The following is a 27,894-nucleotide window of genomic DNA, read 5'->3' as shown; positions in this document are numbered from 1 at the left end:
CCTGACTACATATATATCTCTGCATATAAATACCTGAAAATAATGATCTTGGAATACGTACCTTGATTAATTAGGATAAAACTATACAATAAAAGACACACATTTCGTTTTATGGTGAGCCTGAAATGAGGATCCATCCGTAAAACATAAGATCCACGTCTCGGTGGAATCGATTTCTCCCCAGACTAATAATGACAAAAATTTAAAAAATATTATTTAACGGTACGAAATAGACATTTTTTATCTGAAAACACCAGGAGGTTCCTTTTTTCCACATGAGCTCCCACTCCGGTGTTAATCTGAGGACATCATTGCTCCTTTGGTTAAAGAATGACGCGCCGCCTTATTAGCATAATTAATTCAGACAGGTGGGCTACCTGCCCGATATGCAAATGATCTCCTGCACATCGCGCAAGCAAAACCTTAAAGGTACATAAAGTAAAGTACTTCTGTACTTTTATTTTCTCTTCCGCACATTTAAAATTGCTAGTTGTTTTTACCCAAATCATGTTAACGAAATAATAAAAAGAAACAACAAATTCGCTGCTGTTTCTTAAAAAAAAACACATAAGGCCTGATAAGTGAGTAAAAATAACCGGGTGAAGTACGTGTTTATATTTTTACCGGGACGTTTTGATTCTTTCCTCCGTTTTCCTACAAAAAGTGCGTAAAACAGTTGGAACTGGAAGCCGGAGCGCCGCACATATCTGCGCACACGGGCGCCCCCTACCGACGGTTAGTTCAACAGCGCCACCAACGCAGCCCCAGCGATAGAGCGGCCTTAGACAGAAGGTCCCCCAGGAAAGAAGACCCCCTAAGGACAGCAGACCACCCGAGGTCCCTGCGGCTGCTTTGTTTTCATTCCGTGAAATTCCATGTTGTGACCAAAAAAAGAATTCTTATTACTCACTTGATTGTACCAGCATAAGGGGGAAATAATTATCATAAATGTATTGTTGTTTTTATTAATTATTTTTCAGATAATTCTCTACTCATTTCCCCGACACCGTTCTTGAAGCTGATTTACAGCCAGTGATTTGCACACTAAGCTGCTGATAATGATAGAGCTGGGAAATGGGTCGAAAGTGGCATTCGAACCCAGCTCCTTCCATCGCTTTAACCACTACGCCACCTGCGGCTCCGAAATAATGATGACGTTGATACTTTTCTATTTCTCTAAGTGTTTTTTTTTTTTGGCCTGTCGGTAGCAGTGACCTCACACAAGTGTCCCGAGCGGACACCTGGAGGAGGCGCCTCGCACTCAGACGTGCGCCCCCCAGCGGTGGCGCGCCGCAGCTGCACCCGGAGCCTGGGGGAGGAGCGCGCGCTGTGCCGGGGAGACACGGCGAAACGGAGCTGTGCTGTGAGCGCGCGACTCGGACACGCCGGGGACATGGAGCGGAAGGTGGCTCGCGAGTTCAGGCACAAGGTGAGCGCGTGTGTGTGGGACCGCTGGTTTTCGAGACTGTTTTGTTTTTGTGTTTGTTTGTTGTGCGCTGCATGATGCGCCGTGGACCCGCTGGGGGGCGGTGGATCTCAGGAGCCCCCTTTCTGTTTCACCTGTAAAAGGAACCTGGCAGGTAGAGGGAACCTGGTGATGTTTTCTGGAGAGTTCTATCAGTGTGTGTTTGTTTACTTATTCGAGGACAGTCCCAGGGAGACCATGTCACTTGACCTCGGCTTTCTATCCCCCCTTTAATAAACTCAACACGGCTGAATCGTGTGGACTCGTTTTATTTATTGCCCTTTATTCTCGCGCACCTCTACGTGGAATGCCGACTACGTCATCGAGCGCCTGTCATCCTGTGCTCCTGATTGGCTGACTGGTGCTGGGGTGTGCGGCGCACGCAAATGACCCGAGTTCAGCGGCCTGTGCGCTTTAATGTCGTCATTACGTATCAAGTCGTGCGGGGCGTTTGAAAACTCTGCAGTTTGCGCTTGATCAAGATTTTTTAAAAATCAATGTATTTCCTTTTGCTCTTGCTGTGCTTTTTTATCACTGTTTCGCTAAGTAATAGTAACAACGAGAGGAGCTTCTCTTTGCGCGTCTACTGCCCCCCCCCCCCGGCCCTGTTCTGTTCGCCACGGGCAAATTTTTATTTTATTGCCCCTGGTATGCAGCGGGCTGGAAGGGCTCGGCTGAGTTATTGCGGGTCAGAGTCCGGGGGCTCCGTCGGGAAGCAGCGGTACAGAGACGTGCAGGTGGAGGTGTTTGTGCGCGGTGCATGATTACTGTTAACTTCTGCGGTTTTGTGCGTCGTTCTTTCGTCGCCATGGCAACGTGCGTACACACTGGAGTGGGAGTGTGAAGCGCGCAAAACGTTTACGGGTTCTGGGCTACAATGTCATGATGGGCTCATGATTTCCTTAACCACTGTCTGCATATGTCATTTTCCAGTGTGGATAATTATACAACAGAATAATTCATTGCTGTGGTAATAAATTGAAGAAAAACTTTGAAAGAATTGATTATTCAGGTCATGAATAAATTATTATATGTGGCCGTTAAACTCCTAAACAGTGATCTGATTCGGCTGTTAAGTGTTCTTCCTGAAAGTGTTTTAAAAGTAGTGTTTTATAAAATGTTTTATTTACAGTGTGCCGATGTTTTCTTTGCATTTTGCCTACGTGCAAAAATAAATACATGAATATATTTTTAATTCTGTTTTGGTGTCACATTTTGTGGCACATGTGTTTTGGTTACCGTGAGCCGTCTTGTCATTTTACTGCGGGTCTCTTTACGGATCCTGGGCTTCGGTCCCAGGGGTGTTCTGGTAGGCCAGCCATAGGTGCTGTAAGGTGACACCGTGGTAATCCACCCCCCATCGTGGGGCATGGACGCGGCTATCGGTGGACAGCCAGGTGGGGGTTTGCCGACCGCCACACTGGATCGCAGCGAGACCTCAACCGAGGCGGTCAGCGGACGAGCGGGTTCCTCGGCCATCTGACTCTGCGGGGAGGGGGAGGGGATGTGCTACATCAATGAGTGGCCCAAGCGCTTCCTCAGAACTCTGGTACAGCAGTTCAGCCGCCACCAGGTAAGGATCCATCCGTACGTCGGGGGGACGCCTGCAATGTGTCCGGCTTGGGGAGGGAAGTCCCCAGAAAACAGCCGTTCTCCCCCTCCCGAGCGATGCGCGCACCCGAAGGGGGCAACACACATGTCCAAAGGTTCCTTTGTTTTGTAGGTGGAGCAGCTGATAGACAATGAGGCCGAGAAGGACTACCTGTACGACGTGCTGCGGATGTACCACCAGTGAGTGTGTCTCTCGAACAGGGAGCTGTGTCTGTTTGCAGCCGAGCTCAGGGACTGTTTTCCACCATAGATCGCCTGTAACTGTCAACCTGTGGGAACGTTTCGTGTGTCAAGAATTACATTTATGCTCCTCTCCAAAGTGACGAACACACGCGCAATTATTGAGTTATAACTTTTTCGATCGAGCCGTCGTCATGCGCTTCAGCAGCTGCCTGGTTAGGTAACATATGGATATGAAAGTGTGTAGATAATAAGTTTCAGGTACTGAAGGACTAACTTCCACTGGTTTTAGGAGCTTGAGAGGGAAATGGATTCGAAACAGACGGGTTTTGAGGCACTTCTTGGATTCTGGGAGGGATTCAGCAGTTCTGAGGGACAAAGGGTGCTCATTCCACTACAGTTCAAATCAACTCAAATCTCTTACTATTAAAAAAAACCTCTGGTTCCAGAGGCACACAGGACTTTATTTAAGGAGAAATCTAGGTAATGGGGTGGCATGGTGGAACAGCGAGTAACGCTGCTGTCTCACAGCACCTGGGTGGCACGAGAGGACGTGGGTTCGATCCCCACTCAGTCTGTGTGGGTTTCCTCCCACAGTCTGAAGACATACTGGTCAGGTTCACCCATAGTGTGTGAGTGACAGAGAGAGTGTGTTCCACTAATGTATGGATGAGTGACCCATTGTAAGTAGTGTATCTAGCAGTGTAAGTCACCACGGTGAATAAGGTGTGTGGGCTGATAGTAACACTACATAGAGTTCACTGGAAGTCGCTCTGGAGAGAAACATCTGCTGAATAAGTAAATGTAACTTTGAATAAATGTCATTTTTATTGATAAATTCTTTCACGTTGTGTCTCTAGTTCTGATTGGTTGTTCCTTCTGCGACCGACCCCCCGCCCCCCCCACAACCAGACGCAGCTTAAACAGGAAGGCAGGAAGGCAGCAGAATGTGGGCAGATTTGGTTTCCATTGAGTCAAGTGCAATAAAGGCAGCTGAAAGGGGTGAAAGGTAGCTGGGGGCGAAGTTTCCATGTGATCTTTGCGGGGAGGGCGGGGGGGCTCGCAAGGGGGGGACGTTCAGTTTTGTTTCCTTCCAGCCAGGTGTCCAGTTCTCCTCCTTTCCGCTCGTCCAGATGAGGCCTCTCTATTCAGGAAGGCCTCCTCGCTTTTGATGCAGGAGTCAGGAATGAAACGGCTACATTAATAAATAATGTGCTCCGGCGGGTCCATAAATTCATAAGCAGCTGTCATACAATGCCTTTGGAAGGCGGGGGCTGCTTTTTATTGCAGGCTTATGACCCCCTCCCCCCCCCCCCCCCCCGGGAATATAACCGGCCACTGATATTACTCATGTCTGTAACAGATAGCCGAGACTCAATAAATATTACGACATCACTTCTTACGTACAGTAATATTGTTTCCTTGTTATTAGAATGATAAATAAACGCATCTAAATGCACATGAATTTTTAATTAAGACAATGAGAGTTTGATGTTTGAGTCGTATGCTTGTTGCTCATTTTTATATTAAACTCCCCCTCCCTCCCAGGCCAGCTTCCAGTGGCATTCCACCACCTCTCCATGTGTTCGTCTCATGTTCCTGTTTGCGTGTCACAGGTCCATGGACCTGCCGGTCCTGGTGGGGGACCTCAAGCTGGTGATCAACGAGCCGAGCCGACTGCCGCTGTTCGACGCCATCCGGCCGCTCGTCCCTCTCAGACATCAGGTGGAGTACGACCAGCTCACCCCCAAGCGGTCTCGGTGAGTGGGTGGAGCCAACCGGGGGGGTGGGGGTCGGTCGACCGCCAACGGGGCAGACGTGCAAAGCGGGCAAGAAGGAGGAGCACTTGGATACCCAATCCACCGTTTAGAGTAATTGCTCTTCTGTGAACCTGCTGAACCGTGGCTAAACATCGAGGCGGGACGCTGGCGAGGGAGCCTTTTTCCGGTGGGCCGGGCGGAACTGAAAGCGGTCTGATCTATGACTCATTGTAAATGCCGGCGAAGAACACGGTTCAAGCGTTTCCTGTCCTAACGCTTGGAATTTAATCAAAACCCGGCATTACCACAAATGCTTGCTGGGCTCGTATGCAAATGGGCGGCGGTAAGTAATTGACTGTTAAATGAACAGCGACTGTCGTCTCCTTCGCCCCCCCAAGGGGATCCACAGAGAGGAGGAGTACAAAACAATTTAGAGGTGTAACCAATTACAGGGCTCTTTGCGATTAATTACACTAATTTAATCAGCAATATATCCACGATTAATAAGGTTTGTTTAAGTGTAAGGTTGATGGGTATGCCCCCCGTCTCTCTCTCTCACACACACACACACACACTTAACTGTGCCCCTGTCCCCTCACTGCGATCCATGTGAAACACCCAGGAAGCTGAAGGAGGTGCGCCTGGACCGCAGCCACCCCGAGGGGCTCGGGCTGAGCGTGCGGGGGGGACTGGAGTTCGGCTGTGGCCTCTTCATCTCCCAGATCATAAAGGACGGACAGGCGGACAGTGTCGGCCTGCAGGTGAGCGAGAGAGAGCGAGAGGCTCGGAGGCTGGACATCCTGGCTTTGAGAAAGTGATGTAATACGATAGTGGACTTTATGCAATCATAGGAGCGTAGTTTTGGTCGTATTCGAGCACTTTCTCGTACGACTGGGGGAGGAGCCTATGGACTGATGGATGCTTTCATGGGGCAGAGTTTGAGTGTATGGGGTGGGGTTTGAGAGTATATACTGTAGTTGGAAGCGAGCTTATAGTGTGGAGTTTGTAGTGTTTATGGTGTGGTATAGTGTAAATTAATGTATAGGGCGGTGTTTAAGTGTATAGGTTTGGAAATGATTAGTGTGGTAAACTAGTATATAGGGTAGGGTTTCACTTTATTGGGTGGGGTTTGAGTGTATAGTGTGGTAAATTAGTCTGTGGGGCAGGACTTAATGGTACAGGGGTGGGGATTGAGTGCATTGTGTGGGTGATGGGTGGACGGGGTAGTTTAAGTGTATACAGTGGTATATGAGTGTATGAGGTGGTATATCGGTGTAAGTATGGGGTGGGGTTTCAGTGTAAATGGTGGGACATGACTATAGAGAGGCAGAGCATGGCTGTACTGGACAGAAGATGATTGGATTGGGCGTTTCGGTCTACACAGCAGGAGGTGATTGATTGTGGGGGCGGGAGGGTTAGGGTAAAGTGGTGGGAAATGAGTACCCTGCTTTTAGGCATCAGATGAGTGGGTAGATGTGGGTGTTGAGTGTATAGGATGGGAGGTGAGTGCAGCGGCAGGGTTTCGGTCTATAAGGCTGGGTGGAGAGTGAACTGGGCCAGGAGATGAGTGTGTTGGGATGAGCGATGAGTTTGTTGGCGCAGGGATGACAATACAGGCGTCGTTGGACTTGCTGTAATTACGGCAGCACCTCAGCATGACAAACTACAGTGGAACCTCAGTCCCGCAAATCTAATAATGTCATATTTCCCTGGACCTGCAAGACTCCGCCCCCTCGACTCGCTAGTGTAACGATGCATGGATTACCATGAATACTGTACATGTTGTTATGGCAGCGTCCACTCGTGTTGGCCCGACTGTTACCAGAGGGTCTCTGAGCGTGTTGCTCTGTACAAGAGCATCAACTAAATGAATACATATAATGTAAAATGAATAAATAGCCGTGTATATTTACATGTATGTTTAAGTGTACAGGCTTTCAACTCTCTTCTGTCACGTAACAGGACAGCAGTTATGAACTTGACTACTGAAGGTTGTCGGTTCAGGTCCCTTTATTGGGCTTGCTGTACTGCAAACTGCTGCAAAGAGTGTGACCTGGATTATTGCAGTAAAAAATACACATTTGTGGAAATGGATGCTTTTTTTTTTTTTTTTAGTTGTCTTGAATAACAGCTAGGTTATAATAAGAGTGATTTCCAGTCATACAGAATTGCTGTGCTATTCTGTTGTTGATTGTTCCGAAAATTTTTGCTATTAAATTACTTTTGAGCTTCTGTTTTTTTGGGTTAAAACACAAATATGTGTTTTTAGAAGAAGCTCGGTCATTTTTTTTCTAGGCTTATTAAACAGGATACTCTTGCTTTCCATAATAGATCAGTAATTCATATTCTATCGTGTAAAAATATTTTGCAAGTCTGGTTTTGCTTTGATCTTCTTTCCAACATAGGCCCGCAGTTTGCTTCTCGCTAAGCTTTTAAGAACATGGAAAATGAAGATTGTGCCGTACTGTCGCTCTCCATCAGGTGGCATAATGCACCGTGCCTGTGCTTCTCTGGCTGGGATCCTGGAAGTGGCGTGTGTGTGGTGTCCATCTGTCACCGACAAGCGTTATTACCTTCGAATGACTTGTGGTCGGACTTATATTGAATTTTGCAGGTTCTAGTTTTTCATAAACGGTGTGTCGCGTCAGTAGCCTCAAACATTTTGCAGCATTAAAAATCCCAGAAATTCAGTTGCTTTGATAATTTGAAAGCGGTCTAGGCTATTCACAGCTCGCACCTGCACGCACATACACACACGCACACACACGCTCCCACGGTGATTCCCAGGATTGAGCATCGCTCCCCTTCTGACCGCAGATTGGAGATGAGATTGTGCGCATCAATGGCTATTCCATCTCCTCCTGCATCCACGAGGAGGTGATCAACCTGATCCGCACCAAGAAAACGGTGTCCCTCAAAGTCCGCCGTAAGTCCAGTGTCCTGTGGAAGTGCGTAGCTCCACGGGTCAATGTTACACTACAGAGATACTCTATGTATGTGGCACATATATAGCTTAAGCACACCAGTAATATTTGTGTAAAGTGAATCAGTAGATCACCATATATATGTATGTATCCATTTTCTTCATATACAGTGCCCTCTACTAATATTGGCACCCTTGGTAAATATGAGCAAAGAAGGCTGTGAAAAATTGTCTTTATTGTTTAATGTTTTGATCTTTTGTTCAAAAAATTCACAAAAATACTCTGCTCTCATGGATATCAAACAATTGCAAACACAGCACAGGTTTATCCGACAAAAAAATCTTTGTTAAATATATGTGCCACAATTATTGGCACCCCTATGAATTCATATAAGAAAAATATATTTGAAGTATATTCCAATAGATATTTTACACTTTTTAGTACACCTGGGTGACAAGGAACAGGAGATTGTTCAACCATGACTTCCTGTTTCACAGGGGTGTAAATATGACGTAAGACTCAGGCCAAATTCCCTTAGTCATTCATCACAATGGGTAAGACCAAGGAATATAGCTGTGATGTGCGGCAAAAGGTTGTTGAGCTTCAGAAAATGGGAAGCGGCTATAAGAAAATAGCAAAAGCATTGAAAATGCCCATTTCCACCATCAGTGCAATAATTAAGCAGTTCCAGTCAACTGGAAATGTTATGAATCCACCTGAAAAAGGACGTGTGTCTATATTGTCTCAATGCACTATGAAGAGGATGGTTCGAGTAGCCAAAAAAACTCAAGGATCACAGGTGGAGAACTGCAGAAGTTAGTTGCGTCTTGGGGTCAGAAAGTCTCCAGAAGTACAATCCGACTTCACCTACATCACACAAGTTAAGAAAAAATCCTCTACTCATCCAAAAACAAACTCAAGCGTCTTCAGTTTGCCAAACACCACCGGAACTTCAAATGGGTTTGGGTTCTATGGTCAGATGAAACTAAAATAGTTTTTTGACAATAAACGTTTGGCGCACACTGAGAGGTAGCCATATGGAAAAGAACTTCATACCCACGGTTAAATATGGTGGTGGCTCTTTAATGTGTTGGGGCAGTTTTTCTGCCTGAGGACCTGGACATTTTGTTAGAGTCTATGATGCCATGTATATCCTATCAAATATCAACAGATATTAAATGAACACCTGACTGTCTCTGCCAGAAAGCTTAAAATGGGCTGTGGTTGGATCTTCCAGCAGGACAATGATCCAAAACACATCAAAATCAACACAAAAATGGTTTACTGACCACAAAATCAAGGTCCTGCCATGGCCATCCCAGTCCCCTGACCCGAACCCCATAGAAAACCTGTGGGGTGAACTGAAGAGGAGAGTCAACCAACGTTGACCTCGAAATTGGAAGGATCTGGAGAGATTCTATATGGAGGAATGGTCTCAGATCCCTTGCCATGTATTCTCCAACCTCATCAGGTATTATAGGAGAAGACTCAGAGCTGTTATCTTGGCAAAGGGAGGTAGCACAAAGTATTGACTAAAAGGGTGCCAATAACTGTCACACATGTATTCAACAAAGATTTTTTTTGTTGGATAAACCCGTGTTGTGTTTGCAATTGTTTGATATCCATGAGAGCAGAGTATTTTTGTGAATTTTGGAACGAAAGATGAAAACATTAAACAATAAAGACAATTTTTCACAGCCGTCTTTGCTCATATTTAGCAAGGGTGCCAATATTAGTGGAGGGCACTCTACACATATACACAGTTTACTATTTAGTCACCCAGAATAGAAATGCATTTGCGCTGATGATCACTGCCTGTAGTTGAGACGCCCCGTTGGCCATCAGGAAGTCATCCAGTCAGTTTTATCCGCTGTGCGATGCTGTCAATAATTAACTGTTTCATTAAGGCTTTCATAGCTCCATGGCGATGTGTGGAGGACAGACGGCATTCTGAATCTTTAATGATACCGGTTTTAATCTGACTTGGCCCTCCCTTTGGGAAGTGCTCTTCAGCCCATCCTGTCCTCAAAAATGCATACATTTATATTTCTAAAATATACATGTCTTACTTCTGGCAAAGTAAATAAACTTACTGGCCAAACACGTTGACTGAGACTCATCAATATGTTTTTGCTTCTTCTGCTGCAGATGTTGGGATGATACCGGTGAAGAGGTACGGCTGTTTTGTGAAAGACTTGGTTGCAGCTTCAGCTCTTTATTTTATCCTGGGCTATTTAGTGGATCAGAATATTATTATTAAGTATTAGTTTTTGGATGTTTTTTTCCATTGCATCTTCCAAAGTTAAGCTCCTGATACTGATGTACCCATTTAAACACCAGGGTAATTTTTACTGTGTCAGTTCAAGGTAAGTACCAGGATTAAGGTGCTGTAGCAGGAACCCGGGTACCTTCGATTGCAGGATGACGGCAGTAACCGCTACGCCGCCTGCTGCCCTGGAACGCCTATTACATATAATATGTCAGCACTTATGGGCTGATGGTCACATTTAGTAAGAAGCAGTAGATAGTTAAAGGTGGAATCTGGAGGTTTTGCACTCGCAGATGTTCATTGTATTCGCAAGGAGGCCCCCTCGCCCTGACTTTAATCTTCTGTGTCCCTCTACCAGCTCCACGGAGGAGCCCCTCAAGTGGCAGTTTGCGGACCAGTTTGTGTCGGAATCGGGGGTAAAAACCGTGCGAGGAGCCCTTCTTGCTGGGCCCACCTGACGTCCTCGCTGTCCTCCTTTCACCTCTGTGACTTCACGGATGACATGTGGCCAAGCGTGTTTCTGCTGCTGTACTCACAGGAGAAGAAGAGCAGCGTGGCTGGGTTGGCGTCTGTCGGAGGGAAGGAGATCAAGGAGAAGAAGGTCTTCCTCAGCTTGGTGGGCACCAAGGGCATGGGGATCAGGTGAGCTGGGATGAGCTGTGTCACCTCTGGAGCCCAGCAAGTGCTGGTCAGCTCACAAAGGACCTTCACGCTCCTTTAAGGTCTGCTAGGGTTCCTTAACCGTCACGGTCGACCCGTGTGTTTACCCAGCATCTCAAGTGGCCCGACTCAGAAGCCGGGGATATACGTGAGCAACGTGAAGCTGGGGTCTCTCTCAGCCGAGGTGGGGTTGGAGGTGAGCTGGGCTGTAGAGGCAGGGTTCGAGAAGGCGATGCTTGAACACAGTCACACTTCTGTCTGAAAAACCAGATAACTGGAACATATTTCATACTTGCGGTCACATTGTCTAAATCAACCAATCACAGCCTGGGTAGAAAGAGTTTGTCGTTTTAGAAGCGATAAGAAAAAATGTCAGTGTGTTAGTGATTATGATGCCGTGTTGGAAAAAGACACTTCTTCACCAAATCTGCATTTATAATGAAATATTTGTATGTCGTTATTAAAACGTTCATGCGTGTAAATCACAACAGGTATTTCAATTGTGATTTTTTTTTATTATTATTGTTTAGACAATTTTTCCCCAGTAATTTCGGTAGAAAATTCTGGAAAATATATAGTTGAAATAATATTTTGCTGTGCTGCACTATTCAGCCATCCCAATATCCGGTGACCTGAGGTGCGGTCTCGTGTACATGTGTAAAACTGTACCTGTAAAAGTTCATGATGTACCACATCTCCATATAATAGTTACAACTGGGGATACTCTTGGGGCTCAGAGGCAGTCTTTATGAGCACTATAGTTGACTTTAAAACGCAGTGTTGAAACTGTGTTTTGTGCAGGTGGGGGACCAGATTGTGGAGGTGAACGGGGTGGACTTCACCAACCTGGACCACAAGCAGGTGAGGGTCTCGAACCCTAACTGTGCTGTTTCTGATGGAAACCAGACGAGTGTCACTGTAGCCTGTGTCCTGTTTACTGCTGCCTGTTGAACGTCACTTTAATGGAGCAAAACAGCTGTAAAATCTCGGTGAATCATCAAGTGAATAAAGTTAATTAGATTTCACATTGGAACTGTCATGTCATAGTACGTATATGGAACCAACGTTAGTAATTGCATAGTTCGTAATCACACAACACAGAGTAAAACTCATTCCACTTTAAAAGTCACTTGAAATTCCACGTATGAGGTGTAAAATAGACTACGTAACTGTTAAGATGTTCAAATGGAATAAAGGTCAAAGTGCAATAGCAGAACGTTGCAGTTCGTCAGTAAAATCAATCAACAGAAACCATGAAAATCAAGTAAAACAAGCTGTGCATCATGTCATCAATTGCACGCACCTTAAGGCCATCTTAAACGTGACATGTAAGAAAGACCAGCATTCTTCGATAACCCCGCATAATTATTCACGGAAAGCCCAAATCATCCAATTGCCAAGCGGCGTAACGCATCACCGCTGTTCTGTTTGCAGGCTGTCAGGGAGCTGAAGAGCAGCAGAAGCTTGACGATCACGGTTCTCACGGGGGCGGTGAGTACAACGTCGTCGCGTGTCCCGTGTCGCCCTGCTGCTGGGTAATGTCGGGGAATGACGGCGACCGTAGGGTCGAACGCTGCCTGCTTTCGTCGACGGCATCTTCAGGCCTCCCCTGCGCCTGTGTCCTCATCATGCCCGACAAGCACTTTCACACGCTCCCCCAAAAGATGGACTGCAAATGAGTGTGACAAGCGAGATGATTCAGCAAAATAAGGGAAATTGGGTGACCTGGATTCCTTCTCAGTTGCCTGTGGGACTAATGCATGAACAATGTGTTTGTGTCCCATGTTCATACTCACTGTACCGTACTGCCAAAACTGAACTGGAGACAGTAGGTGGCATGGCTGTTACAGCCGTCGCCTTGCAACTGGAAAAAAATGGATCAAATCCCTGTTCGTGCTCCGTTACCCTTGATCAAGGTGCTTGCTCTGAATTCACAGTACAATGCAAATTACTCAGCTGTGTAACGGGAAAATATGTATAACTGGCTAAACACACAAACACACATTTCTTCCGAAAAAACATCAGCCAGCTGAGTATATAATAATAACTGAATAAAATCCTGCAGGTTGGCACTGTTAGTAGTTTTTACTCGTGTTGGATGTTGTTTGTAACCGTTACTGAGTCAAATGTTTCACGTAACTGCGGCAGTTGGGAGTGTGAGGTTGTGGCGCCGCCCTGGTGGCCATTCTCTCCCCTGCAGGGCAGGGAGCTGTTCATGACGGACGAGGAGCGGATGGCGCTGGAGGCCCGGCGGGAGCTGGAGCGCCAGGAGCTGATGAAGCAGAAGCGGCTGGCTCTGGAGACCAACAAGATCATCAAGGAGCAGCAGGAGAAGGAGCGCCTGTGGGTATCCCATCGGGTTGACAGGCAGTGAGGGTAGGAAAGTCAGAAAATGACAGCCTGCAGCTTTGTTGTAAAACAATTAGCCTCCACACTGTTCATTTTTTCACTGTCATATGTTTCTTAAGTTGCACATTTGTATATTAGAATGTCGTTTGGGAAGAATAAGCAGTGCAACATTAGATGCGTTAATTTGCATTATTTATGTAACGCATTCATTTCAAAGTGAAGGGTGAAAAGGTTAGCAATGCCATCATGCTTCCTATCATTTCCATGAAGTTTCCACCCTTCGTTTTGTTCATTTATTTCTCCCCACTTCAAAGCTTCATGAGCAATCTTGGTTGAACCCACATAATAGGTTGCTGTGTAATCGCTGTGTGTTTTCTTTATAAACTCCAGATAAATATGGGGAAATAACAAGACAAAAACACTGATCCTCCAGTTGCATCGAAAACATTAGAAGGAAAGATGATGTGAATGGACATCTAGTTGCGTGGCTTCTGGACACCATGAGTGTGCAAATTTGTGTTTACTCTTCTTAAAAACATAATTTAGTTTGCGAGTGCTTTACCGCCACTGATGTAGTAACAAGAACAAACATTATGAGAAGCTTTCCTGGGAAGCTGAGTCTCATTCCTTTTACAGAAATGCTTTCTGATTTTATGGTCCAAAGTGAGGAACTGTTATGTGTGTATTCTTCACTGACCATTAGCTCCACATTTGCTAAGATATAAGCAAGGTTATGAAAGCAATCACTGCATTTCTCTCAGCACACAGTAGGTGACTTCTGCTATCCAAACTCAGCATAGAAGACAAGATTTCATGCATAAGATGACATTTTCCTTGCTGCGTAACCAATTGCGTTGACTACATTTATTGTGTTTTATGCACTGTCGTGGCAGTTAAGAAGGTCATATTTATAGCGGGACAATGAGCAGCTTGAGTGCAGCCATTTCTGGCTAATGTTTCATTTTTATGTAGGCGAAAAATGGAGATTTCACAGAAAACGCAGGAGGAGGAAGAGCGCTATCGGAGGGAGATCGAGAGGTGTGTGTTCATTCCCCGTTTCCCTGTCATTTGTATCATCCATCTATTGTGGTTTGAAGAATTGCTCTGTGAAGAGGACTTGATTGCATGGAATAGGAATAATGGAGGCCGAGAGCATAAAATGCAGACACGTGTATCTGTTTGCAGGGAGATATGTTAAGCGTTTTAGCCTTGGTGTGTTTTGCCAGACAACACTGAGCCCAGGAACCAATCTGTCAATATCTTAGATTTACCCAGTGAGAAAAGCAGTGCATTCCCTTAGAGCTACTCTGCAAAAATATCAGTTCCTTTTTTTTTCCTTGTAAGGAAAATAGATTTTTTTTTTGTGATGGATGTTTGCTTGATGTTCATTAGCAGGACAAAGGCTTGTGCTCTTGGGTCAATAACTGCCCCTCAGGGTCAGTTACTGCATCTTTCCATATCCCTGTGTGTTCTTCTCTTTTCATGTAGCCTTGCATTGAGACCTTGTGTCTAGTAGTGGCTTTGAGGTTTTCCCTAAGGAACCGCTCTTGTGTGAGTCTATGGATAGATGAATGGGCAGAGCTTGATGCTTATCTTAACAAGGCCCGTCTTTGCAGCATTGAGGAAGCTGAACGAAAACACAATAGGGAGTGGGAGGAGGATTGGGGCCCTAGGGAGCCACCCAGGAGCCCAAGTCCAGGACCGAGCCCGAACCCTAAGCCGACCCCAGTCCCGAAGAGTGCTCCTGTGACTAACAAACCCAGAAGCTCTGGTGAGAACGCCTTAACCTTTGAATCTTGAATATAAAGAAGTTGCTGTAACGCTTTCCCTACTGAAGAGCTCTTTGGGATCATGTGTGTCAACCTGAATACTACAAACACGCTTCCTTAGTGTATAGCTGTACTGTTTTTCCCGAGTTTCCTGCTACAATCTTATTCCCAGCATTAGGATCCTTCCAGACTACTGACTCCACAGTACCATCTGTGCTCCCTGTGTGCAGCCCATCCTCTGCTATGCACTTGCCCCTTTCTCACTCTGTCTGCATGTACTTCCTTCCTGGCTTGTCACTGTCTCCCAGAATCTACTCCAGGCGGCGCAACCTGGCAACCACAGGAAGAGGAAGCTGAGGACGAGCATGAAGGAGAGGAGGAAGTGAGTGGTACACTAGGCTATGTAGTCAACAGCTGAGCCTGTGCCGCCAAGACCCCATTGCCTGCCGGGGCCATTACTGCAGCAGTTATAGATTCCTTTTGACAACCCTCCCTCTATTTCCCTTTACTCGCATGTGTTCAAGCAGCATGCCTCCTCCTTCACCTTGTGTGACTCAAATCTGCCCTTCCTCAAGTCCACACTGTTGGATTACCTGTGCATTCGTATTTGTGTCAAAGAAAGTGTGCAGTATTGGCGGTCACCGTCATTTCAGTGTGCTACCTTTCGGTCTCTGCAGAAGACCCCTTTTGAACTGGGAGGACCAAGAATTTCAATGTGTTTATGGCATTCCTGTCTCCGTTAACAGTTTTTATGTCAGTCTTGGGGTGACATAGTATCTCTTTCTTGTGTCTCTGTAGCCTTCGGTTGGTTTTATCGATACGAGGGGAAGTTGCCCACCTTGCGAAAGGTATATATGTCTTGGAACACGCTGTGATGTTGCAAGGCTTCGCTAGTATGTTTTTCCAAAATTCTTCACTCAACTCAGAAGTGTTGTGTGAATGTTTTACCTTAAATTGCATGTAACGGGTTCATACTTTGTAGGGGTCTTAGCAGTTGAATGCTGTGCTATTTTGAACCAGACATCGTTTGTGTCTGCGGTGGAGCTGTTGGTGTGAGGAGAGTATAGACCATGTTCACATGGTTTTCTGCATTGTATTTCAGTTTTTTGCTTTGGTTGTGCAAATAGTCTTTGGTCTGGTTTGTTTATGGTATTTGCGTGGTGCCGGGATTCCAGAAAGGAAAGGACAAGAAGCAAAAGAAAAAGATCTCCAAGACTGATACTCTGCAAGAGCAAAGAAAGAACAAGAAGGAGATGGAGTTTGAGCTGAAGCTGGCCAAGGAGAAAGAGGAAATGTATGAACGTGAGAAGCAGTTGAAAATCAGCAGACTGGTTCAAGAGGTATGTCCTTGGTGTGCCTACATGCAGTTTGTTTTTCTCTAAATAATTGATCATGTAGGAACGTCTTGGATCTCAGAAAAGGACATATTAACTCGAACGTGTGAAGACACATCCCATCTATGGTAGACAGAGGCTTGGTCTGGTCATGTGACTCAGGTGTCAGAGACTGAGCGGGAAGACCTGGAGGAGTCAGAGAAGGTGCAACACTGGGTGGAGAAGCTTTGCCAGACGCGACTGGAGCAGATCTCCTCAGTGGAGAACGAGTCCACTGAGGTAAAGGGCTTGATGAGCCTTGCCTTGACTGTCTGTTTAGAGTCTGTATGGGTCACACTCCTTCCTGTGGCTGACCTTTCACTTTTAATGCATCAAGTGCTTCAACTTTTTCATCTGTGGCTTTTTGAAGTAAGAGGTATTAAGGAGTGACAAGTAATGGTTGTAGCTTATCGAAAGGAAACGTTCATCTTTGTGGAAGTCAGGAAAAATCCGTGACGTTATCAGCATAATTGTGGTATGTGATATAAAGAAGTAAGTCGTGGTGTATGATGTTGTATGTGCTCTGGGGTCAGTCACATTGGTCCTTTGCATGAGACAGACCTGTTTGCATTCTTAGGCAGATTATGGCGTGTTCCTCTAGGTGACGCCACCGAAGCCACCTTCTAGTGGCCCCGTGGTGCGACGCTTCCCTGGCGGCCTACAGCTGGCCACCACTGACTTAGATGACATCAACCTGGACGATGTGGACCAGAGCCTGAGGCAGCCACTGAAACGACTGGCCCCATCCCCCCCCACCGGCAGGCATACCCAACCGCCGCCCCTGCCCTTACCCCCGCCCTCCCCAAGAATGCCTCACGGGTCCACCTTCTCTCCTTCTGCACTCAGGCTCACACATACCCACCCAGGACTTCCTCCCACCCCTGCAGTTGCAAGGATGCCTCCCTCAGCCCAGGGGCACTTACCCCATCCTCCTCCACCTCCGCCCCCTTTGTCTTCAAACAGGTCCACAACAGCGCAGTCCTCCTGGCCCCCCTCTACCCCTCATCCACCTAATCCACCCCCCCCTCCGCCTCCTCCACCACCTCCTCCACCCCCTCCACCCCCACAGCACACAGGAGAATGGGAGGGGAATACCTATAGACCAAGAGCGGGGTACCACGGCCAATCTAACCCCCCCAGCCCAGAGGTATCTTAATCCAGTCAGGCCTGCTTGGTGAGCCAAGGAGAACGTTGATCCAGTCAAGCGAGGGGAGCATAAAACAAATATACAAATTTATACAAACCACAATAATGAAACAGCAGACAATAACAATACCGTTTGAGTCGGGAATATTTGTTTCCCTCAACTGAAATGTGATCATGACACCTGCATGTTTTCAGTGTGAAGATATTTGAACAGGAAGCCTGCATCTCTGAATGAGTGTGAGTTTAGTAGACCATCAGAAATTCATATTTGACAGACTGCGAGAAGTTGTCATTGTGTTTCACTTCTGGTGCAGTGACTGAACTGGTGTGCTGTAGACGGTAATGTTTAAACCCAGCTGGTTGCATGAAGGTTTCCGTTTGGGAGAAGCCATTGAAGCATGGGTGGTGCTGTGGACCGTGTGGCCTGCAGTGTGAACCGCGTGGCTGTGTGCTTTGCTCTAGTTCATCACGTTTTCCCTTCCTGGCCATGTGCCTTAAGCTCAGCGGCTGTTTTGCTGTTTGTTTTGCTGCGATTGTTCAGGTTATGAGGAACACCTCCCATGTGAGTAGGATATCAACTTCAAGCAGCCCTCTGGTAGGTCGCTGAACGCTTCCCAGTGATGGCCAAGTGGGATTAAAAGATTTGTAAAAGTTATTTCTCTGCTTCATGTCGTCTTGTGTAGTTTCTTCTGGGATCATAAAATGCCTGTGTGTCTATAGACATAGATAGCTGTCTGTGACCCATGCCTTAATTCATTTCTAACATATACTTCATTCGTTTTTAGAGTTGTACATTATAAAAAGTGGCCGTTGTTTGGTAAAATGTCTATGGAAATTTGCATTTTGACTAAAAGGTGCCGTGATGGCTGTTGATAAATGTGTCGATCGCGCTGGACCTGCGTGACAGACGGCTGTATATGTGACGCTAATTGCTTTCCTTCCCCGGTCCGTACTTCCGTTTAAATGACGCTCCCCTGTGCAGCAAATTGCCCCCAGCCCCCCAAACCAGCGGCGGCAGGTGGCCCAGGTCGTGTCCAAGCCTGTCATGCTGCCCCCCTCGCAGAGCTCCCACCGGCCCACCCTGCGTTCTGAGCCGCTGGTAAGAGTGCCATGCTTTAAGCCCCTGAGACTGCCTTCCTGCTTCGCTCCTGTCTTCGTCATTCAGGGTTTCTTGAACCTCGTGGAATAAAATTGGACTGAGATGATATATAGAACATTTCGAAGGGTTATGTTTTTGTGTTTTGAGCCCTGGATATTTCGGACTTCGGGAGGTGCTCCCCGTTCGGTAGTGCTTCAGCACCACCGAACGGGCGGTCCGTCATACGTCGAGAGCACGGCTTGTTGTGCCTGGAAACTAGTCACTTCCGGTGATCACCTGAACCTCCCCCCAAACCTCAGTTTTGAAAAGCCGTTTCATTCCTGATGAAGTTGTGGACGAGACTCTCCCCAGGGTCTCCGGTGAGGTCAGTCATATGGGTGGATGTTCATATGTCAAGAATGTGCCTTGTAATGGTCATAAAGTAGCGGAAAAACCAGATGGATTATCCTCGGACTGCGAGTCCCTCTTTCAGCAAAAAGAATGGGAGTCACTCAGAAAACCCTTACTGCAGTCAGTCCAAGTTACTTTAGGAGAACGGTCACCGTGGCAGGATGGGGTGGAGGCCAGGAGTACCATACCATGACCACCCCAACCCCATGGACAGATGTGTTGCGCAACTCTTGAACTTTGTGTTATGTTGGTTATGCTACGTATTCGAGCGTAAGCTGTTATTGAAGGACACAGGCTTGAGACGTCCAGTAAAATCCACTGGATGTGTATTGCATTACCTACATTAGAATTAAAACCAATTTTAAAAGACTGAAAATGTCTTCAAAAACTTGTTCCGCATTCATTGTCGACAGATTGATCCCATAAACGCGTAACATTCGTTGTGCAGTTTTTTTTTTAATCACTGGAAATGAAGAACACCAGAGATGAGCTGTAAACACTGTGAAAGCGAGTTGAACGGAGGTGGAGCCGCACTCCTGTCTTGGGGCCGGAAGCAATCGGAAGACCATTTTAGGATATTCTTAAACATTTAACGAAGAGTCGTGCTTCTGTGGAGACTCATCTGACCGCCGATGTGTCCTGCCTTCCAGCCGCCCGAGATGCTGAAACGGATGGTGGTGTACAACAGCTCCTTCAGATCGCGCCGGAAACAAGTAATCCACGTCGCTCACTTTTCCTTCCTTTGTGTTATGCCTTTCAGATGGGAGAACCCCACCCCAAGAGCCCTGTGACCATGTGATCAGTGCTCTCACATGCACCTCCTCATGTTCCCTGCACTGTTTGCACTCCCGGCTGAAGCTGTGCACTGTTGCCATGGACGCTGTTGCCGTGTGCATTGTTGTTGCTCCTCCTTTCATACCTGGGCCCATTAACCGCTCACATCATCTGACTCTGCACGGGACAGCAGGGGTCCGTTTAGGGCTAGTCGAAAACGCAGGACGTGCGAATCTCTGTCAGCAAACAGCGGCGCTTCATTAACCCCTAAGTTAAACAAAGGTCCATATGGTGGTTTTCCTTCCACGCGAGGATGCTGTGAAACTGTGACTCGGTGCCAGACGTCGGCTCCGAGGTCATATTTGCGTTGCGCTTAATGCCGTCGTCCCCGTGAAGGGTCATCGACTCCCTGGACGAACGGTCTCACCTGCCGCTCAGATTTAGGGCCCTCGTACGTCTGCTGCGGTTTCATTACAAATTATTATTATTATTTTTTGTGAATCCTTTAAAAAAATATGTAAAAACAATTTTTCTCCTTTTCCCTAGAATTACTTTAAGCCCCCAATATTTCCAAAACTCTACACCCTATAAAGACTTGATGTTACCTTGGTGTTCCGTAGAGCTTTTTGGAACGACGGGGGGACAACACCCTGAATCCGAGTGAAATTAATTCGCACAGTACAGCTCCGTGCGTCAAACAATCACGACGCCGTAACCCGTCACGCGTTCCGAAAACGGTCAGCGTGCGTCTCTTGACGTAATTGTGCATTCGCGCTGAGGAAGGCAACCGGGCCGGAACGCATCCGTTTGTTGAGCAAATTGAATTTGTGCTCAGTTTGCGAGCGCTGTCCCCTTCTTCTTTCCAGAAGCCGCTACGTTCCGATGGGATTTTGGCGCCGACGCTCGGTCCGTTATTAGTGGAGCGCGTCATTTCGACATTACTGCTTTTCATCTGTAAATCTTCAGCTGAAAATAAATATTCCGTAGAAGCCCTGAAAAAGCAGCGATTTCCGGTGTAATGTTTCGGTCCCTTTAAGATCTTGATGAAATTCTTCATTCATTTCGCAGCTTCACTCTTCCCCAATCGACCAGTAATGTAATATACTGTAATTGACTAAAATACCCTCATGTTGCACTGATAGATTTTAAATTTAATTCACCATTGGTCCCACAGACATCTCCAAATAGATGGTTGGTTTAATGCCATCGATAGCAATATTGAGACGTTAATTGCATCGTAATGCAATGATGAAATGGCCGTAATGAAATTGGAAAGGTGAATGTGGCTGCGCTTTGGGTGGGAGTGATGGAGCTGTTTATGAATTCTCCACCCGAAAGGCGCTCCTGCTTTCGGGCAGTGCAGCCTTTGAAATGGAAATGCATAATGCATATTTTCAGCCTGAACTGTGATCTCAAGTTCAGGATATATTACAGAGACCAACCTTGCGGCAAGTTCCCATTTTATACTGTCTGTTGTATGAAGGCCAGTGGTTTTATAGTTTTATAGTCTACTGGGTGCATCTCGTTCTCTTATTAGACTCACAATTATCCTTTTTCCCTCCGACTCTGGTCCACGGTCCCGGGATGCTCTGCATGCATCGTGTGCAAATAGAAAAGACACATTCCTACCAAATATAGGATTGTCAATTAGGGTTAATCTACTGGACGTTAATTTTTAACTCGGAACGATGTACAGGACATCATTGCAGCGGGGTGTATTAAAGCAAAAGTGTGTGTCTGAGGTCTCTGTGTGAGCGCCCCACGGTTGCAGTGTCATCAGTGTTTCTTGTCTCGCTATTCATCTTCCTAAATAATGGGGTGATGGTGTGAGACCAAGAGGTGCACTGCAACATTTTTGTGTTTTTACTTTGGCTGCTGCTTAAAATTAGCGCGAACGCCTGCGCGAGGGGTTGTCGAAAGGAATCGGGACGCGCTGCGTTTTCCCTCCAAGTTGTACATTTCGCTTTCCGTGGAGACGCGCAACACGGTGTCTTGTGTGAAATTAACCGTGGAATATGTTGCTTTCTTTCAGGGATTCCAAAAATATGTGGAGGACTTTGATCCGCATTCCATGGTACGCCTTTGCCAGCCGTCTTCTGAATGCCAAGTGGATGTAAATGTTGCTTTGACCGTTTCGACTGCGGCGCGTGTTAATGCGCTTCCGTGTGGTTAGTCACCAGTACGGAAAATGGTTGTTATAACAACAGTCAGAGCAGCGTCTCCAGGGCGTTGGGGCTCGGGTTACGTTCAGGCCTATTGTGGGGCACGTCCCCCGTGACTCGTGGGACGCAACGGAGCGTGGAAAGTCGCCCGAATGGCAGGTGATCCCGGAAAAGTGTCCATATGCTCACGGCGTTTCGGAGTGGTGTTGTGCCGTTGCCATGACGATATCCCCCTTCTCCCCTCCGCTCCATATCCTCATGTCTTTGTGTCTTTCAACAGTTCTCCTCAGAGCAGATTTCTGGAAAGGATGTGCGTCTTCTCAGAATTAAGAAGGTAACTGTTACCTTCTTAATAATGTCAAATATTAATGCATCGTGTAATTCAATACAATGGGTGTAAATATGTGTCAGATACTGTGGGGGCGTTTCGCTCGTCCCAAATGACCTTGAAGAACGTTTAGTGACTGTAGCATTTTCAGTTGTCCAAACTCATAAGCGTGAATTGCACTGAAATTTGATTTATGTTTCCCTTTATTTAGATTTATTTTCATTTCTAATTAATATTTCCTTCAGGAGGGTCCGCTGGACCTCGCCTTAGAGGGGGGCATAGATTCGCCCCTGGGGAAACTCGTGGTGTCCACCATCTACGAAGGCGGCTCGGCCGATAAGCACGGTGAGCGTGAGGTCGATCGGCGTGAGCGTCGTTGCAGTTCTCGAGATTTAAATGGCCCGATGCTCCTAAATCAAGTTATTTCAGCGAGAGCCCCGTTTATGAGACATGAATATGAATTTTGGATTGACACAGTGCAAGATGCAATAAATCAGGAAAGCTGCTGTAAGATGCATCGTCTTCAGTGTGGTGCCCTGGCGAGATTAATGACCTGATTTGAATGTGGTATTTTATCCTGGGAATTAGGCCCCATGTTCCCCTCATCAGAGCCCATTTTCAGCGGCACAAATAGAGCATCTGTCTCTCTCTCTGTAGGTGGGGTCGTGAGGGGGGACGAGGTGCTCGCTGTCAATGGGAAGATCCTGACGGACGCTACCCTGAGCGAGGCCCAGAACTCGCTGGCGCGTGCATGGAACAGCGGCGGGGTAAGAGCGCGCCACGCGCGAGGCTTTCAGCGAGTCCCATTAAACCACAGTGTCGACGTGGGGCGAAAGCCGCCATTAACGTGACTGTGTGTGTCTTCGTGTGTCTAATCCACCTCCAGGACTGGATCGACCTAGTGATCGCCATGTCTCCTCCGAAGGAGTACGAGGACGAAGTGTACGTACATCTCCCGTCTCGAGTCCTCTCAATGTTTGCGTAGCCGTTTGCCCTTTCTGTGCTTGGAATGAATGGCCCTCCGACTGACTATGGAAGCAGGACTCCTGTTCCCATAGTAATTTCTGTGGTATCAGTCGGAGCGGGTTTCCCCTTACATCATTTAGTAATGTCAACGCAAGTGCCCTGGATTCTGTAGGGTAAAACATGGTACCGAAACAGGTGACGGTCCATTACGACCCTGGTGATTAAGTTTTCCCCGAAGGTGAGATAAATGAAAAGTCGATGCGTGCGCATCCTGATCGGTCACGTGGTGGAGGAGATGAGCGGGTTAAGAGTGCGGCTCGGGCGCCGCGGTGACGACGAGCAAATGATAACCTGGTTCTGGTGGACCTGCCGCCCGTGTGTCCAGCCCTGACGCCCCATCGCTCAGTCCCGCTGCGGGCAGGAGGGTTTTCCAAGGCAGCGCCTCGGTGTACAGACAGGGGTACCTGCTCCAGCTGTAGCTCCGCCCACGGCAGGTGACGCCCTCCCCCGCCCGACCCCCCACGAATCCGCCAAGCGAGTGGTGTGACTGTGGGCAAAAGCCCCTGTATGGGTCATGGGGACGGGACAGTCTCTGTGTGCACCCACCCACCCATCCCCCACCTGCAGGAATCATCTGGAAGCCAAAAAGGCTGCCATGGGCATTGTGTTATCTCCAATCAGGAGCCACAATTTTCAGATTTATTTGTAAAGCATAAATGAAGTAGTACTAATGTGTCTGTGTAAATTTACTGTGCTCGAAATCTGATTTGAAAACGAGATCCCAGTTGCGGATATGAGCAGGGGCGAAATGGATTAACGTGCCACGTGGCCCGAGGTCTCCGTCTCCGAAGAACTAGACCAGTGGGTCAGCGTTTGAGGACCGCGCCGCAGTTGTCTCTAAATCTTAATCTGAGCGAGCGAGGACCCCCCCCCCCCCCCCCCCTCCATTTTGGCGCAGGGCAAGGAAGCTGTGCGCTGGTTGCCGAGGCGACAGCGGGCAGCCTGAGGGATGCTGCTCAAAGCGACTGTTCTGTGCGATGACTCATACAGGGGCCGTGTGGTGCTCGCGTGACGCGCTGTTGTCGAAGCGCCCGAGTGTGCTTTGTCGCTGCGCAATCCAAACACACACACACACACACACACACACACACACACACACGCTATGCCCTTTTACTGCAATCTGTCCAGGTGCCGACAGCGAACGTGCATTAGCGAAGCATCGCCGTGGGTGCGCTCTCATGAAGGAACCATGTCAACGTCCAACACGAGAGAGTCGCGCCTCGTTCCACGCCACACGCGTGTCGCAAAAAAAGGACGTCTTCAGCATTTGTCATGCATGTTGCTCCTCTTTCCATCCCTGCGTCTCGTTTGCTGCATGTTCTTTCCGGGGGAGACATTGGTTCTGATTTACAGAAAAAATGGCTCCTTCTCTGAATGCTGTGTCTTTATTTTACAGTGCAGTTCTCAAACAGAGCCCTTTGTCCGATTCCTTTGACCGAACCTTTATTTCTGTTTTTATTGTCTTGCAGGACCTTCTTCTGAGAGATTTTTCACCGTCCACCTACCACTCAGTGGAACCAAACATGCTCCTAGTTGCTGATATTTTTTTTTTTTTTCCATAATTGCTGTAATGGGAATGGATCAAGATAGAATACCGAGATGTAGCTACTTAGATGTGAATGCCATTGATAATAGAGAATGTCAGTTGTCTGTTGGGTGGGTTTTGTCGTTTTGTGAGTCTTCTTATGGCCTTTGACCTCTGTGTGTGTCCCATGTCTGGGAGATGGACAATGGACATTGTTCGTCGTGCCGCCAGTTAATATGGATCCCGAAGACCTTTTCTGTCTTGCCAAAACATACGAGCAGCAAGAGTGTTCGTTGTGCAGCGCTGCCTTCGTGGTGGACCTGTCAATGTATTAAAGTGCTTATAATAAATCCTCGCGACTGCCTTTCCTCTCCACATTCTAACAGTGTTCCTTGTCATCTTTTAGATACCCTTACCATAGTAACCGAAATATCTTTTAAAAATATCCATAGTATTAATTTTGTCATCCGCTCAGTTCATTCAGCAGTGTCTTTCCCATTAGAACTGTGTAGAAAACCTTGAGCAGATTCATGCTATGATGATCCTATGGAATAATGAGGAATATTTGTGGTTTTTACTGTTGTAATGTGCTGTCAGTCTTTAATTGTGAAACGTCTAATCACAGCCTTCTCAGGACCAATAAAGAAGCTCATTGAAAGTGACAAGATTTTTCCTCCTCCTTGCGTTGTGTAGGCGAGCAGCTTTGGCCCATGTTTACCCAGTACTTTTCCAACATGAGTGTAACAGTGTAGCTTTTATTAAGCTTTTTAACAACTCTGGTAACATTATGTCTACATGGCTTTTACTATTTATTCATTTCACTGATGCTTTCTGACAAAGTTTTTCCTGTTTTTCCACCTTTTTTTTCTTTTTTTTTTTTAACAAGCAAATTAGGTAGAGTACGTTGCGCAAGAGAGAGTCAAACCTGAGTCTCGGGTGCAGGGCAGCAGTGTTAACCGCTGCACCGCCTGCCGTTGCTTTTACCGTTAATTTTATTACCGACCAAATTTAAAGGTCTGCATTTTCACATTGCCTGTGTTTATACTTCTACAGTTACAATTAAATACAGACCCACGGATTGCTTAACCAAGCCTAACATGCATATTTTAGAAGTATGATGCTGAATAGTATCAATTATCTGAAAAGATGCATTTATATTAGGTGTTTGCATAACATAACGTGTTTAGCTTTATTTATTTTTTTTATTTTTTTTTATTTATTCATACGTAGTGGTTGTGCTCTGCTTGTCTCTTCCCAGCAGTCAGATGCGACGCTCCTCCGCACCTGGGCGGCACAATATAGGGTGTAATGACCGCGGAGATCCGCAGGGGGCGGTGTCGAGCCTCGGGGTTAGAGCGGGAAAGCCTGAGCGCTCGGTTGCACAACCACTGTAATCTGGGTTGTGTTTTTCTGTGCTGCTGCCTGTGCTCAGCACACGGACACACCAGTGCGAGAAATTGGACTTTAAATAGTTTTAATCTTGACAGAATGTGCAGAATTGTTTCCCCCCTTTTTTTTTCTTTACGTTATTGTGTTATCTGCGTTTATATGGCAGGATAAGTGTTGGAATTGTTACTTTTGCCTTTTTTTTATGGAATTGTAAGCAGCGGCCATTTACAGTGACTCTGATAGGATTATTATGGGAATATTATAGGGATTTGATGGGGGCCTGTTGGGTGTGTGTTGGGGATCTCTTGGGTGTGTGACCAAGGTTCTTTGTGTTCCCCACCCCACCCCACCCCACCCCACCCCAGTTGAGGGAAAAGGGCGTTTTTTGGTCTCCGCTTTCAGCACCTCGGCCAGTTCCAGAGAGAGAGAGAGAGAGCGGCGACGTGGCATCAGGACAACCAGCCGTACACTGCTTGGCTCGAGACCAATTTGTGCGTGCGCGCGTGTGTGTGTACGTGCGCGCGCGCGGGAGGGGGAATGGGGGCTTGTCTCCCGGACTGCCGCTCTCAGGATCGATGTGATGCCATGTGATGCGTTTTTTCCACGCTGGAGGTTCCTGGACCCGAGACTCCCAGCCTCCCCCCTTCCCCAACACGGCGCGGCCCTCCTCCACGAGAGACCTGCCGGAGAGACCTACGGGAGAGACCAGCCAGAGGAAAGCGCTCTTTCACAGTCGGCGAAACTGCGCGCCGCGTTTTATGAAGACAGCGGAGGAATAGTGTAAACACAGTAAAACCTCAGCGATCATGATGGTACCGCGGTACAAGACGGTAAGTGGACACACGTTCATTAAATCGTCATCGGCTTCGAATCAGCACCGATTAATTGATTGATTGATGCCCACGGAGCAGTTTTTCCTAAACGGGGGCGAAACGGTTCCGTATCTAATGACATGTGTCTACATTTAATTTTACTGTCTCCGCGCACGGTAAAAACGACAAGTACACTGCTCAGGAAGTACACTTTACGCCGGTACGTGGGACGCCGATTCGCTTAATAATTAATTCATTCTGCCACTCACTCGATCTGGAAAATCTTTGTTACTTTTTATATGTGTTCTGTCGCCGGTTTTTATCCGTTTTTCATGTCTTTTTTTTAAAAAAAAAAAAAAAGTTTGTTTTCCAAAGAAATGCAGGAAGGAACTGATCCACTAAAAATGCTCCGGTTTAGTTACGCGCATCACAGGCTGTCAGATTCCCCGTTTCTCCGAAAATCTCTGAAGTCGCTCCATACTTTTATAATTCTGCACTTTTCAGTTTCTTAATTCGTGGCTCCATTCAAACTGGTTCTGATGTTTTGCGGGGTGCAGAACCGCAGCTCCATCCCCAGGCAACTCCAGTGGCCCCTGATCTTGTCTCCTCACACTTCCAGCTCTTTGATCTGCGCACTGAAACCCAGAGACCTCACTTAGTTAGCAGAAATCACGCATCTCCTCCCGACCCAGAGCGCTCACCACCAGGACCGTTAAGTGTTTCTAACGAAACCCCGGTCACGGGTCGGGACCGTTCAGGGCCGCAGCCTCGAGAACAGAATTAATTTTCATTATTTTACTCCGCGGGCCCACTGGGAAGCGAGTGGGTCGATTCCCATCAATTATACATTCCAGCTCGAGTCCTGGCAAGTGGAAACGATGAA

The 27,894-nt window shown here is 47.0% G+C and overlaps 2 protein-coding genes across 4 annotated transcripts in view; both read left to right on the top strand.

Annotated features, from left to right (window-relative positions):
* The first annotated feature begins 1,292 nt into the window (after window positions 1–1,292).
* ush1c (Usher syndrome 1C) lies at window positions 1,293–24,835 on the top strand. The gene is made up of 28 exons (XM_029251923.1): window positions 1,293–1,429; window positions 3,189–3,256; window positions 4,873–5,016; window positions 5,639–5,777; window positions 7,834–7,942; window positions 10,089–10,113; window positions 10,568–10,625; window positions 10,748–10,851; window positions 10,981–11,065; window positions 11,671–11,730; window positions 12,304–12,360; window positions 13,070–13,212; window positions 14,191–14,256; window positions 14,835–14,989; window positions 15,786–15,835; window positions 16,163–16,327; window positions 16,484–16,600; window positions 16,962–17,507; window positions 17,725–17,743; window positions 17,863–18,101; window positions 18,489–18,605; window positions 19,646–19,708; window positions 21,802–21,843; window positions 22,212–22,265; window positions 22,505–22,604; window positions 22,917–23,026; window positions 23,146–23,201; window positions 24,755–24,835. The coding sequence occupies exons 1-28, from the start codon at window positions 1,394–1,396 to the stop codon at window positions 24,765–24,767; spliced, it is 2,940 nt and encodes a 979-aa protein (XP_029107756.1). The 5' UTR covers window positions 1,293–1,393; the 3' UTR covers window positions 24,768–24,835.
* A 1,805-nt stretch (window positions 24,836–26,640) lies between these two features.
* Window positions 26,641–27,894, top strand: part of abcc8 (ATP-binding cassette, sub-family C (CFTR/MRP), member 8) — a 46,102-nt gene continuing 44,848 nt past the window's right edge. For all 3 annotated transcript variants that reach the window (XM_018765512.2, XM_029252390.1, XM_018765513.2), the window contains exon 1: window positions 26,641–27,029. In XM_018765512.2, coding sequence (XP_018621028.2) covers window positions 27,006–27,029 — 24 coding nt within the window. In that variant the 5' untranslated portion in view covers window positions 26,641–27,005. The remainder of the gene's footprint in view (window positions 27,030–27,894) is intronic.

The sequence above is a fragment of the Scleropages formosus genome, chromosome 5 (genome assembly GCF_900964775.1).
Source record: "Scleropages formosus chromosome 5, fSclFor1.1, whole genome shotgun sequence".
In the NCBI taxonomy this organism is placed as follows: Eukaryota; Metazoa; Chordata; class Actinopteri; order Osteoglossiformes; family Osteoglossidae; genus Scleropages; species Scleropages formosus.
The sequence above is the reverse complement of the archived record's forward strand: the minus strand, read 5'-3'. Positions and strand labels throughout refer to the sequence as shown.

Excerpts from the sequence above, each read along its gene's own strand:
- ush1c (XM_029251923.1), top strand. The coding sequence starts at position 1,394 with ATGGAGCGGAAGGTGGCTCGCGAGTTCAGGCACAAG. Across the intron at positions 14,257-14,834 it reads TATCGGAGGGAGATCGAGAG|CATTGAGGAAGCTGAACGAA; the intron begins GTGTGTGTTCAT and ends CCGTCTTTGCAG. Across the intron at positions 16,328-16,483 it reads TCAGCAGACTGGTTCAAGAG|GTGTCAGAGACTGAGCGGGA; the intron begins GTATGTCCTTGG and ends CATGTGACTCAG.